At 40.8% G+C, this 13,127-nt stretch overlaps 1 protein-coding gene across 2 annotated transcripts in view; it reads left to right on the plus strand.

Moving 5' to 3' along the window:
- Positions 1 to 13,127, plus strand: part of TLN2 (talin 2) — a 188,520-nt gene that overhangs the window by 96,729 nt on the left and 78,664 nt on the right. For both annotated transcript variants that reach the window (XM_074601899.1, XM_074601898.1), the window contains exons 13-20: positions 2,105 to 2,181; positions 3,881 to 4,061; positions 6,048 to 6,161; positions 6,819 to 6,927; positions 7,626 to 7,834; positions 8,661 to 8,759; positions 11,095 to 11,262; positions 12,763 to 13,057. In XM_074601899.1, coding sequence (XP_074458000.1) covers positions 2,105 to 2,181; positions 3,881 to 4,061; positions 6,048 to 6,161; positions 6,819 to 6,927; positions 7,626 to 7,834; positions 8,661 to 8,759; positions 11,095 to 11,262; positions 12,763 to 13,057 — 1,252 coding nt within the window. The remainder of the gene's footprint in view (positions 1 to 2,104; positions 2,182 to 3,880; positions 4,062 to 6,047; positions 6,162 to 6,818; positions 6,928 to 7,625; positions 7,835 to 8,660; positions 8,760 to 11,094; positions 11,263 to 12,762; positions 13,058 to 13,127) is intronic.

Genomic DNA, 13,127 nt, shown 5'->3' on the forward strand with positions numbered 1-13,127 from the left:
GGAGGTCAGTGACGAGTGGTGTTCTGCAGGGCTCAGTACTGGGTCCAGTCCTATTCAATATATTCATCAATGACCTGGATGAAGGGATAGAGTGCACCCTCAGCAAATTTGCTGTTGACACAAAGCTGGGGGAGGTTGCCGACACACCGGAAGGCTGCGCCGCCTTCAGAGAGACCTGGACAGGTTGGAGAGTTGGGCAGAGAGGAACCTTATGAAATTCAATAAGGGCAAGTGTGGGGTGCTGTACATGGGGAGGAATAACCCCATGCACCAGCACAGGTTGGGGGCTGACCTGCTGGAGAGCAGCTCGGTGGAAAAAGACCTGTGAGTCCTGGTGGACAACAGGATGACCATAAGCCAGCAATGTGTCCTTGTGGCCAAGAAGGCCAATGGCATCCTGGGGTGCATTAAAAAGAGTGTGGCCAGCAGGTTGAGAGAGGTCATCCTCCCCCTCTACTCTGCCCTGGGGAGGCCGCACCTGGAGTACTGTGTCCACTTCTGGGCTCCCCAGCTCAAGAAGGACAGGGAACTGCTGGAGAAGAGACAGCAAAGGGCTACCAAGATGATTAGGGGATTGGAGCATCTCCCTTATGAAGAAAGGCTGAGGGATTTGGGTCTGGAAAAATGATGACTGAGGGAGGATCTTATCAACGCTTACAAATATTAAAGGGTGGGTGTCAGGAGGATGGGGCCAGGCTCTTTTCAGTGGTGCCCGGCAACAGGAGAAGAGGTAATGGGCACAAACTTGAGCATAGGAAGTTCCACCTAAACATGAGGAGGAACTTCTTTACTTTGAGGTTGGCAGAGCCCTGACACAGGCTGCCCAGAGTGGTGGTGGAGTCTCCTTCTCTGGAGACATTCAAAACCCGCCTGGATGCGTTCCTGTGTAACCTGTTGTAGGTGACCCTGCTCTGGCAGGGGGGTTGGACTAGGTGATCTCCAGAGGTCCCCGAATCACGATTCTGTGATACATATAATATATATATATGTATATGTATGTATGTATTTTCAGACTACAAATCACATAACGGGGTGGAAAGCAGACAGTATCTTTGCACTAGGTCACAAGTAGAAATGGACTGTTTTTACAAGGCGCTACTTTTATGACTTGTGGTAGTTTCCTGTTGTTTCTAGTAGTTTAGACTTACTCCCCTTGTGTATATTTACCTCCCTTATACAGATATAAAAAGCTGCTTCAAAAAGTCAGGTATGCAGACTGTCTAGAAGTTTGGAGTAACTATGGTAAAATAACTTGTTTACAGTATTAAATTTATTATCTTTCCTATGAATATATATTTCCTAGTGGTAGGTAGCAACGTATAGTCACGTTTTAGGATGCTGAATATGCATTCTCCGCTCGGCCTGTATTTGTGCTTGGGATTGCACTGACCCATGTGCAGGACCTTGCCCTTGGTCTTGTTGAATTTCATGACGTTGGCATGGGCCTGCCTCTCAAGCCTGTCCAGGTCCCTCTGGATGGCCTTCCGTCCCTCCAGTGTGTGGACTGCTCCACACAGCTTGGTGGCGTTGGCAAACTTGCTGAGGGTGCACTCAATCCCACTATTTGTATCACCAACAGATATGTTAAACGGTACCAGTCCCAATGCTGACTCCTGAGGAACACCACTTGTCACTTGGACATTGAGCCATTGAGTCAGCTCTGCTCATGACTTAGAAAAGCATGGGAAAGGGGATGGTACATGTCCTGTCTGTGCCAGGATTTGCTGTTGCTGCATATCACTCAGTTCTCAGAACACTTTTTTTTTTTTTTTTTATCTGTGAGAAAAGACACCACCTCAGCACTTTTTTCTTAGCGCTTTGTTCTGGAAGGCGCCAATATGTTTTTTTTCCTTTATGCACTTAATCTGCCAGGGCTTAGAATCTGGTCAGTTAGATGCAGAAGGGCACCTCTTCTGAGGTGGAGGTTATGTTGTCACACACTGCCAAAAAGTATGATGTTCAGCACTGGTCAAGACTCTGCAAATGATTTGATTAGGTTTCTGATAAATGGCAAGGAAGTAGTGGAGAGAAAGCAAAAAGCAACACATGTTGTTTAACTACTTTTATTTATTATTTTTTTTCCTTTTTCTTCCCCCCTCCCCAGAAACAAAGTAAAGATAGATTTGGGCTTGAAGGTGATGAGGAGTCAACCATGTTGGAAGAATCTGTTTCACCTAAGAAGTGAGTGTATACAACAGGAGGAAATGTTCTTTATTTATAAGTGACAGCTTTTATCTGTGTCAGCTTTTTTCAAATTAAATAGTATAGTTATTGCTGTTAAAGAATAATTTCTACAGGGTATTTCAATAGAAGGAAGTACTATTCCTAGGTAATTTAGCAGGTTCCTAGCTTCATTCAAGAATTGAAGAGCTGCTATTTGTCTTAAAATTGTTCGTTAAGGGCAACCAGCAGTGGTACCACTTTGCGGTAACTTGACCCTTGAACAAAGGAGCTCGGGCTGTAATTCTGTAAATTCAATAAAATGCTGAGGGGGGTAATGATGCAGAGCTGAACATGTCATATTAGATTTTTAATCTTCATGCAAACACCTAGAATTTACAGAGTTTTAGTTGCTTGTGTCTGCTAGGTCCATGGTTTCCAGTAAATTTGACTCCTGTCAGTTTAATTGTACAATGTGTCTTAAACAGAGCTGGCTTATTTCACCAAACCACTTCAGACAAACCAATCGGATGTATGGTGACAGTAAGGTCACCACATGGGTTTGGTCAGTCACCAATGTGTGTAGTACAAGTAAGCCAGGCCATGGTTCTGATGGGAGAGAACTGAATATAGCAAAAAGAACTGTAGAGCTGGCCATACTCTTGAAAAGGAATATTAAGTCTTTCCTTGCAGTGAAAGAATAGAAATTGGTTCGTGATGTTATGAGCTGTAATGAGCCACTCAGATCTCCTCTTGGAACTCTCAGGATCGCAGCGTCAGCAGTGTGTATGTGAAAAGTCTGTATGATTTCTTGTTAAACATACGGTTCACAGGAGATGGACTTGTTAGATATTTAATGTGGCCTTATGTGAAATTTTGACTTTTGACAGATCACACATGTTCAGATGTGCTTTGTTTTGACATTGCCCTTTCCAAATGAATTCCAGAATACACTGTTAGCTAAGTGCTGTGCAGAGAAGCACAAAACTTGTAATAGATGAATACAAGATTTTTCACATTTGAATATACTTTTTTCCTCAGCAGATTGTTGTTGTTAAAGCCAAAATTCCTGTCAACGCTTCTAGCTGTTAAAGTTTGAATCATATTTAAATATGAATATCTGGTGAAGTGGTTCGTGACCATGGGCAACAGTAACTTTATTATTCTTGAAAGTATCCTGTCTCCCAGCCCATTATCTGATAGGCTGCCAGATTATTAGCAAGTATTGTGTGTGCATGCGTGTAAAGAGGGAAGAAAGAATGTTAGCTTTTATCCCAAATCTAGGGCTTGCTTGCAAAAGGCATCTCCATGGGGTTCATGCTTCTATTTTCTGTTGATCGGCCTATGGTACAACTGAAACAAAACAGTTGTTATGCCTTAAACCTTGTTCCAGTTCTGTCTGTTATGCATCTTAGAGGGGTAAAGCCATTATACCATATATACCAAAACTGCGCATTGCCTTCTTTCCTCAGTGCCTGCTCATTAGTGCTATTATTATTTGATCTGCCAAAAGCCCCAGATTAATTTTTTTGTAATATGCTAGAAAATGGTTAGAAAAGAAGACCGTAGAGTTTTCCAGCTTCTCCAAACGTTGTGAAATGCAATTTAAAATCCTAAAGGAAAAACAACTGGCAGGACTTGATTTGCTAACTAATTCTCTCTGTGTTGAGTTTTTCTTTTTTCTTTTTTGTGTTTTTGTTTGTTTGGTTTTGTTTTTTAGATCTACCATCTTGCAGCAGCAGTTCAACCGAACAGGGAAGGTGGAGCATGGCTCTGTGGCACTACCAGCTGTTATGCGTTCAGGGTCCAGTGGCCCAGAGACTTTCAACATCGGCATCATGCCTTCTCCCCAGCAACAAGTCACAATTGGTCAGATGCACAGAGGACATATGCCCCCACTTGTGAGGAACCTCCTTGTTTTGCATTTGAAACTAACTGTGTTGCAAGTAGTCAGAAATAGCATGTTATACATATTACTAAGAGCAGGAGGAGGATATAGAGTGTGACAAAAGTTTTGAGCATCCCTGAAATATTTAGGGTATCACATTTTGATTTATTTCTTCATTTTCCTTAAAGTCAGCTCTTCCAGCCTTGTCTTTCCTTCTGAGTAGTTAAAATAGTATTCAGGGGTCAGAAAAATGATTTAAAGACTGCAAAAGTAAGCAATTTTAAGAAAAAAGCTTACATTTAACTTATCACTGGCCCACCAATTTAGACTTTATTATTTTTTTTAGCAGGCTTAAAGCTGATGCTGAGTTTTCTCATTTAAATTAAAAGACTATGAAAAGGCCTAAACAGGCTGTAGAGAATATAATCAATGCTTAAAATCATGATACACCACTAGAAGTGTAGTATGTGTAGTGGGCTGACTTTGGCTGGTTGCCAAACGCCCACACAGCTGCTTTTTCACTCCTGCTCCTCAATGAGGCTGGGGTGGGTGGAGTGGAGAAAGATTAGAAACAGCATTATCTTGAAATAGGTTGAGATATAGACAGGGAGGTCACCAATTACCTTCATGGGCAAACCAGACTCACTTGGGGAAAAAGAATTTAATTTATTGTCAATTAAAATAGAGTTGGATGGTGAGAAACAGACAAAAACTAAAACACTTTCCCATCACGCTCTTTTTTTATCTGGACTCAACTTCACTCCTTCATTTCTGACTATTCTACTCCCTGGTCCCAAGTGGTCAGTTTATAACAGCCCCATCTGCTTCTCCTTCCTCTGCACTTTCCCCCAGCTCCAGCGTGGGCCCTTCCTGTGGGTGGCAGTCCTTCAGGATAAACTGGCTCCAGTGTGTGTCCTCTATGAGCTGCAGTTCCTGTCAGGAAAGCGTGCTCCAGCATGGGTCTTCCCTGGGCTGCAGTTTCTGTCAGGACCCTGCTCCACTGTGGGGTTTCTATAGGCTGTAGTTTCTTTCAGGGAATTATCCACCTGCTGCGGCGTGGGGTCCTCTGTGGGCTGCAGGGTGGACATCTGCTCTGGCATGGCCCCATCCACAGGCTGCAGGATGGACATCTGCTCTGGCATGGCCCCATCCACAGGCTGCAGGATGGACATCTGCTCCGGCATGGCCCTCTCCACAGGCTGCAGGGAAATATTTGCTCCTCCATGGTCTCTCCCACTGGCTGCTGGGGAATCTCTGCTCTGCTGCATCCAGCACCTCCTCCCCAGCCTTCTCAGACACTGGTGTTTGCATGGTTGTTTCTTGAACTTTTTTTTCCCTTTACCCCTCACTGCCAGGTGGTGTTTTGCCCTTTCTTAATGATGTTTTCCCAGAGGTGCCACCAGCTTGGCTGCTGGGCTCAGCTGTGACGTGCAGTGAGTCTGTTGGAGCTGTCTGGAACCAGCCGTGCCTGGCAAGGGGCAGCCCCTGGCCTCTTCTCACCAAGGCCACCCCTGCAGCCAAAACCTTGCCACAGATAGCCATCCTGCTCTGCCTAAAACTCTTCAGTTTTCTGTTAGCTTATGCATAATGATAGCAAATTAATTTTAGAATTGTCCTTGATTACATTGGTAGGCTGTTCCACGAAATCAGTAATGATATCCTGGAAGCAAATTCAGTTTTCATGTTGCTAGAATGCAAGTTAGTAAGACAGCTTGGTGGTTTTGTGTGTGTGTGTTGGGCATTGTTTGATCTGAGAAAGTTCAGCATTTTGGAAATGCATGCAAGTACAGAGGAGTATAAAATGGCATAGGCAGAAGGAAGACTGAGAGGAGCGTTAGAGAGCTTTGCTTTCTCTGTTGCAGCAGGGAAAAGCAAGATGCCTGAAATGGCCTGGTCTGATTGTTGGATTGTTGTCACTCACTGTCTGTGCATATGTAACATCTGCTTGAAGTGCCATTTGGAACATAGCACTCAACCATTTCCTTGTTTTGCCTTTCAGACCTCAGCTCAGCAGGCCTTGATGGGCACTATTAATACCAGTATGCACGCTGTGCAACAGGCACAAGCTGACCTCAGTGAAGTTGATAACCTACCACCTCTAGGGCAGGACATGGTGAGTTTTCCTAAATCTCTCATAGAAATGGATCTTAATGCTTTGGGGTGTTTACAGATCAGTTTAGTTATTATCCCTGGATCTAAAGCGGTATCACTGAAGCTTTTAAAATGAGACAAGAATATTGTTCTCTCTAAGAAATTAATGTACAGTGTACCACCTTACTCTAATCAGTCTTCTGAGATTAGATGTAGCAGGCGTCCTTGCATAACCATGTCCAGAATCCTGTTTGTTTCATGTACATACATACAATTAAATGCAAACTATGGGCAACATTTATGGTGAGAGTGACTGCCTCCCAGACACATGAAAAATAAGAACAAAATATGTTTCTGACATTCCTGATCCAGGTTAGGGCAGGAGGACAGATCAAGAGACCATTGCTTATGGGGGACTGTCAGTCAAGTGTTTAGCCTTCATGGATGCACTCTTGATGGCATTTGCCTTAAAAGGGCAGCGGTTGAAATGTAATAGCAATTTTGTACTGAATGATTCATCAAAAGGAAACGCTTGCTTTTATATTTCACTTTAAGGGCTTGGTTGTTGTCCTCTGTTTCACTTTTAAAGGTTCAGGGAGGATTGAGAGATTTACATAGTATCTGTTCTTACAGAGCCTTACAGCAATTCTTAATTCTTGTTTTTGTTACTGGTCTTCAGGCATCAAGAGTATGGGTTCAGAACAAGGTTGATGAATCAAAACATGAAATACACTCTCAGGTTGATGCTATCACTGCAGGAACTGCGTCTGTTGTTAACCTTACAGCAGGTAAATTTCAAAGGGAAGGATTTCCTTGCAGTCTCCTAGTTGTTTATCAGTCTAATTCAAGTAACATAGGGACTGAGTATGGGGCAGCTGGAGCAAAATTTTCATTGTAATATTGCAATAGCTAAGTGCATTGATATGTGGAACAAGCTTTCTGTCCGTCGCAATGCAATTTTTGTATCTTCAAATGATCTCTAACGCTAAAGGTACCACCAGTGATGAAGATAATATGTAGCCTGCTCATTCAACAAAGTGGAGACTATTTGCAAGGTTACTACAAAAAAGCATTATTGATCTGACAGTTGTTAGGAGAGATTATGTGTTTATTGACACTGGTTTTTTTTGCAAATTACAAGTTGCAGGAGCTGTGAGTGGCTTAAAAGGGTCAATACTTTTTTTCCTTGGGTTCTTTCAATGTTGAAAGATCGCTGAAACTGTGAACTTCTTATCAAATTGTGTTGAATGAAGAGAAATTCTATTAGAAGATAAATTCTTGTAGAAGAAGAAACATAGAAATTGGAAAAAATTATAGCAGTCTTTAATTTTTTTAAAGTGGCAATGAAAATACTTAGTAGGCATTGCTTGACTATCTTGAAACATCTATTTTATCTCTCTCACCAGAATTCAGCTTGTGGTAGCTGCCTCTTTTCCATTTTAACCACTAAAAGCATTTTGATCATGAAAAAACATTTGCTTTACAGGGGACCCAGTTGACACTGATTACACTGCTGTGGGATGTGCAATTACAACCATCTCTTCCAACCTCACTGAGATGTCCAAAGGTGTGAAACTGCTTGCTGCTCTCATGGATGATGAAGTTGGAAGTGGAGAAGACCTCCTGAAAGCTGCTCGAACATTGGCCAGTGCTGTCTCAGACTTGCTGAAGGCTGTGCAACCTACTTCAGGAGAGGTGAGAAGATGGAAACTCCTCAGGTTCCCTCTTTCAAGTGCATGGGTTTGGCTTTTTTGAGAAATTTTAGCTTCTAAGGCTCACCTCCTGTGCCACATAATGTCCACTGTGCAAGCAGTCCTTTGGAATATTTCTTTTTCCTTCATCTGTCTCTGTCTTTATGCCTTTAAATCTTGCAACTTGATATTAGAATGTTCTGTGTTATATGCAGAGGTTAATTGATTTGTGTCTTAAATAGCTAATTTATCTGGCTACTGTATTCTCTTTTAGAAAGAAATTTCAAACAGTACTATGACTCAATTTAATAGGAAGTGGAGAGATACTCAGTCATGATTTTTTTTCTTTACTATCTTTGTTTACTTTGACCTATAAAATGAGAAGTTAATCCCTCTGTTGTAGTTTTCCAGAAATGAGAGTAGTACTGACCAGGATAGAATATCTTGGTCAGTTTGTTATGAGATGGAGTCTGCAGCCAGTTTGCCTTAGATCTCTTCTCTTCAGGTATTTATTTTGAAGAATGTGAAATCTCCTTTTGTTTCAGACCAGTTTGCATATTGACTGTCCATCCTTAATTATCCTTGGAGTTATTATAGCAACATTTATTCAAAATTCTTTATATGTTTTCTGCGAGCACTGAGATGAAACCCCTGAAATATGGATGTGCAGTTGTATGTGAGGAAAAGTAAAGATTTTTCCAAAGTATTTCTGTTGTGTAATATTATTTTTTTTTAGCCATGTTGATTGCAGAAGTTCCTTGAGGGAAGCTAAAATTCAAGTAAAGCTTGTTTTCTTTGAATTAATGTAAATCACCGTTATATTTTTCCAGCCTCGACAGACAGTTTTGACTGCAGCTGGAAGCATTGGGCAAGCAAGCGGGGAGCTGCTGAGACAAATTGGAGAGAATGAAACAGATGAAAGGTTCCAGGTAATGAGGGGGTTGCTTGTCACTGTCAGAACTGTGCAGCTTTCTAATGAGGAGGCCGCTGCATAAAACCAGGCTTCCCAAATTGCAGTTAGGAAATGCTAGATTTGAAGTTTGTCAATGCTAATTGAGGTTAATCCATTATGAAATTGTTTTTAATTACACAATCACAGGGTGCTGATTTCATAGGAACCCCTACTTCATTCTGTGCATCATACAGATGCTTTCTTGCTTCATGGAGAGTGGTTTGCACTGTACTCCCCTCAGCGCTTAAAATACATGGCTCTTGCTATTCGTATATTGGTCAGACTCTTGCTTTTCAAATTCTACTCTGCTTTTTACTTTAACCATTGTCTTCATCGCTGTTTTTTTCTATGGTGACTTTCAGCACCTCGATGTTGAACAGATAATATTTTTTATAGCTTTCCTGTAGGATGTGGAACTGTCATTCCATTTTACAGATAGAAAATTTGGCACGGAAGTCCAGAGATTTGCTAATTTGGGAGATCCTATGACCTGTTGATCTCTAAAATTCTTGACATTGTGTCACGCTTGATATGTTTGAATCACAGTTCCCACTTGCTTCAGTTGCAGCAGAGTGCAAGTTATATCGCATAGTGCCAGGTCAGACATGGAAAATAAGGAACAGCAAACAACTCATTTTTACAAACTCTGCCTGTGTCAGATGCCAGATTATAATTGAGTTTTCCAGGGAGACATGTATTCTTAATCAATTGTGCTGAATGCTATAGGGATTTTGTGGGACGCTGTGTATTAAAACTTACACATGCGCACAGGCAACTTCAATCCTTGCCCTTCCTTGTGTTTCATTGTCTCTGCAAGCTAATGACCTGTTATTCCATGTACTTCTGAAGAATGAATGAATGTTTATCAACAAATATCAAGTATTTCTTCTGATTAAATACAGTGGTTTTCATATAAGTGTTTGCTGTGTCTGTATGTATGCAAGTAAACCAAAAGTTTACACAACGTTTTGGTAAATGGAGTAGAAGAAAATTATTGTATCACAAATGTAATTTCTTTAAGATCATTAGTATTATCAAATCATAATGCCTATATGACTTAATAACAGTGTTAGCAATTAGCCGTTTAAAACCATTGTTCTCAAATGCTCTGTTAAAAACACGTCTGATTTTTTTTTTTTTTTCACTCAATACCAAGAACAGATTTGCACCAGATACAAGGGGAATTCATTTACAGCCACAGATAGACTTCTGGAGTGCACTGTATGCAAGATGTCTGCTAATATGTCTTACAGGCCTTTTCAAACACTTGATCTATAGTAAATCTGTCTGGAAGTTTCATCAGAGTTCTCATTTGTATTCCTAGTTGAGTATGTATTGCAGCCATCTCTTAATTGGCTAAGGGAAAGAATCTAAACATTCTTATAAGTGCTGTGGAGTGTTGGAGAAGGTGGGTAAGGAGCGGGATGGTTTATCATGCCTTCATATCCTAAAACCAAAATGAAAACTAGTGTTCTTAGTATTTGAAATCCAAGCTTTTCTTTCTGCTGTTGAAGTTAAAATTATGGATTAGTGTATCCGTAGTATCTTTTTACAGGAAAGGCACGTCATTTTAACAGTACAGACATTAGGAACACTCCGTCCCACTGAAAAACTGAGTATATGGAATGTAGCATTTTAAGTGGGGAAATGAGAAGAAATTTTCTGAACTTTTTTCAATGCAGGAATTAACACATGAATGTGTTTTAATTTCACCATTTCAGAGTTAACTACATTATTTTTCAACAAGGGAAAAATGTTCTGGAATTAGGAGCTGGTTTTAGTTATATTTTGGAGCAGTCTATATTTACATCATGGACAAGGAAATATTGTGGTTGGAAATAGCATTTTCAAAAACAGAGTGGCAGTTGTCATTATTGTTAAGCACAATTAAGTACTTGAATTTAGATTTAACTCAAGCACTGTCTGTCCTCAGCAGTTTCCTGCTTGAGGTTGTCATCCTTATTGCAGATACTTGTCACATGTTTATTGGGGAATTCCAGATGTTCCTGCACTAATAGGATATTCTCAGGAAATAAAGATAAGCACACTGCAAGACTTGTTCTTATGGACTCTTGAGCCAATTCAAAATTTGACAGTCCATACTCATTCAGTGCAGTAACTTGATAATGGTTATACTGAAAACAGAAAACTGTCAAGTTTTCTGAGTAATAGCCATGTTTGCTGCTTTACATGAAACAAAATTATTAAGTTTTGATATAAGAGAAGTTCTTGCCTTCAGGAAACTTGATCTTAATATAAAAAAGTATATACTTTTTTGTTCACAAGGCTGAGTTTTCCCTTTCTTTTACCAGGATGTTCTGATGAGTCTGGCCAAAGCTGTTGCAAACGCTGCTGCCATGTTAGTGCTGAAGGCCAAGAACGTAGCGCAGGTTGCTGAGGATACAGTCCTGCAGAACAGGGTCATTGCTGCTGCTACACAGTGCGCACTCTCTACTTCCCAGCTTGTGGCTTGTGCAAAGGTGAGGCAAACAGTGTTTGTGAGGTGGCAAGGCATCGTTTCTTGTATGCTTCTGTGTATTTCCAATGGTCTCAGGCAGTATACCGTGTTAATATCATAGCTCTAGACTTATGCAATATCAAAGTTGTTGATTAATAAATTTTCACACACAACAGCAGCAATCAGGAGCCCAGATGATGTGAGGTGTTGCTGTAATCTCCAGAGAAGGTTCCACAGATAACAGAGCCCATCTGATGAATTACTAATATTGATAAAATAAAAAAGTAAAAAATATTTATTCAAGAAGCACAGCTTGCTTGGGGGACTGTGCAAGTTTTCTAGTAAAGCCTAGAATTAGGATGGGTTCACCTCATCGAAAGATAAATAATTAAAAGTTGGTATTCTTGCTGAAAATAAACTTGAGTTGGTGATCATTGATTTGAAATGTATTTGCACTAATTTACAGCAGCCCAGTTGTTTTAATAGAACTATTGCTTTTGGACAAGTACCGATTTTCAGTCTAAGCAAATTACAAAGGAGTTGAGATCAGACCTCAAATTCTGAAGTCTGCAATTGGAGCACTACATCTTCTGCAGTCTTACAAATGAATAAATAAAATGCTTATTTGATCTTAAAAATTAAAGAGTTTGCATTTCCTACTTGGATGCTGCTTTTGAAGTCTGCTGTGTCATCTTTTGCAGGGAAATGAGTATTTAGCTGTTGTGAAACATCCAGAAGGTTTATATTAAAATTATTAGCCAATATTACGTATTAAATTTTCAATATTTTCTACTTCGTTTCTCTGACTGCAAAGGCTTTTTGTAATGCGTATGTATGAATTTTCATTATTTGGACTTACTTGGATGTTCTTACTGCCTGTGAATTTTTTCAGTATGGCATAAGACACCCAGTGGCATCCTGTTTTCCTCATAAGATATGCACAGTTCTCCCTTTGCTGAAAGCTGTCCGGATATGCCTGAACAAAATGGGGGAGGGTTGTTTCTAATCTGTACATTACAGAGTTTATTACGTGTCTTGTGGCTTCAGTAGTAGAGCATTGCTTGGCTTGTGCCAAGCATTACTTTTATTTAAACAAATAAGCGAAGGGCTGATCATAAGAAGGCTTTACAATTCAATTAAGATTTCATTTTATTTGGAATTCCAGGATACAGAAGTGTGCCAGTGGATGTAGTTACTCTGGAGGAGTTTGGCCCATGCCTGCTCTCCAGAACCACTGTCTAGTGTTTGCTCAGTTCAGCAGCTGCTGAAGCAGCATGAAACAAGGTGAGGGCCTCCATTTTCAGAGTCTACGTTGAGATTAAATTAATGATTTGCAAAGCCCAGATTCCTAATCTAGATGTCTGAAGCTACCTGTTTAAATACTCTCTTTCAGGGTTTTCTGTCTAGGGAAAACAGGTAAGTTAAAGATTAAAAACTAATATAGTAGGTGTTTCACTTGTTAGTATTTAGGAAATTTGCAAATAAACCTTTTCTGAATGCTTTGTGTCCTTTTCCCATGCAGGTTGTGAGTCCCACCATCAGCTCTCCAGTGTGTCAGGAACAGCTGATTGAGGCAGGGAAACTGGTAGACCGTTCAGTGGAGAACTGTGTGAGGGCCTGCCAGGCTGCCACAGATGACACTGAGCTCCTGAAGCAGGTCAGTGCAGCTGCCAGCATTGTCAGCCAAGCCCTGAATGACCTCTTGCAGCATGTCCGCCAGTTTGCGAGCAGGGGAGAGCCCATAGGACGCTATGACCAGGCTACAGATACCATCATGTGCGTCACAGAGAGTATTTTCAGTTCGATGGGAGATGCTGGTAAGTTTCTCTGATGGACAATACCTTTCCATGATTCAGAGATGTGCGCGTTTGAAATAATGCAAGTCAA

This window comes from Larus michahellis, chromosome 9 (assembly GCF_964199755.1).
Source record: "Larus michahellis chromosome 9, bLarMic1.1, whole genome shotgun sequence".
NCBI classification, from domain to species: Eukaryota; Metazoa; Chordata; class Aves; order Charadriiformes; family Laridae; genus Larus; species Larus michahellis.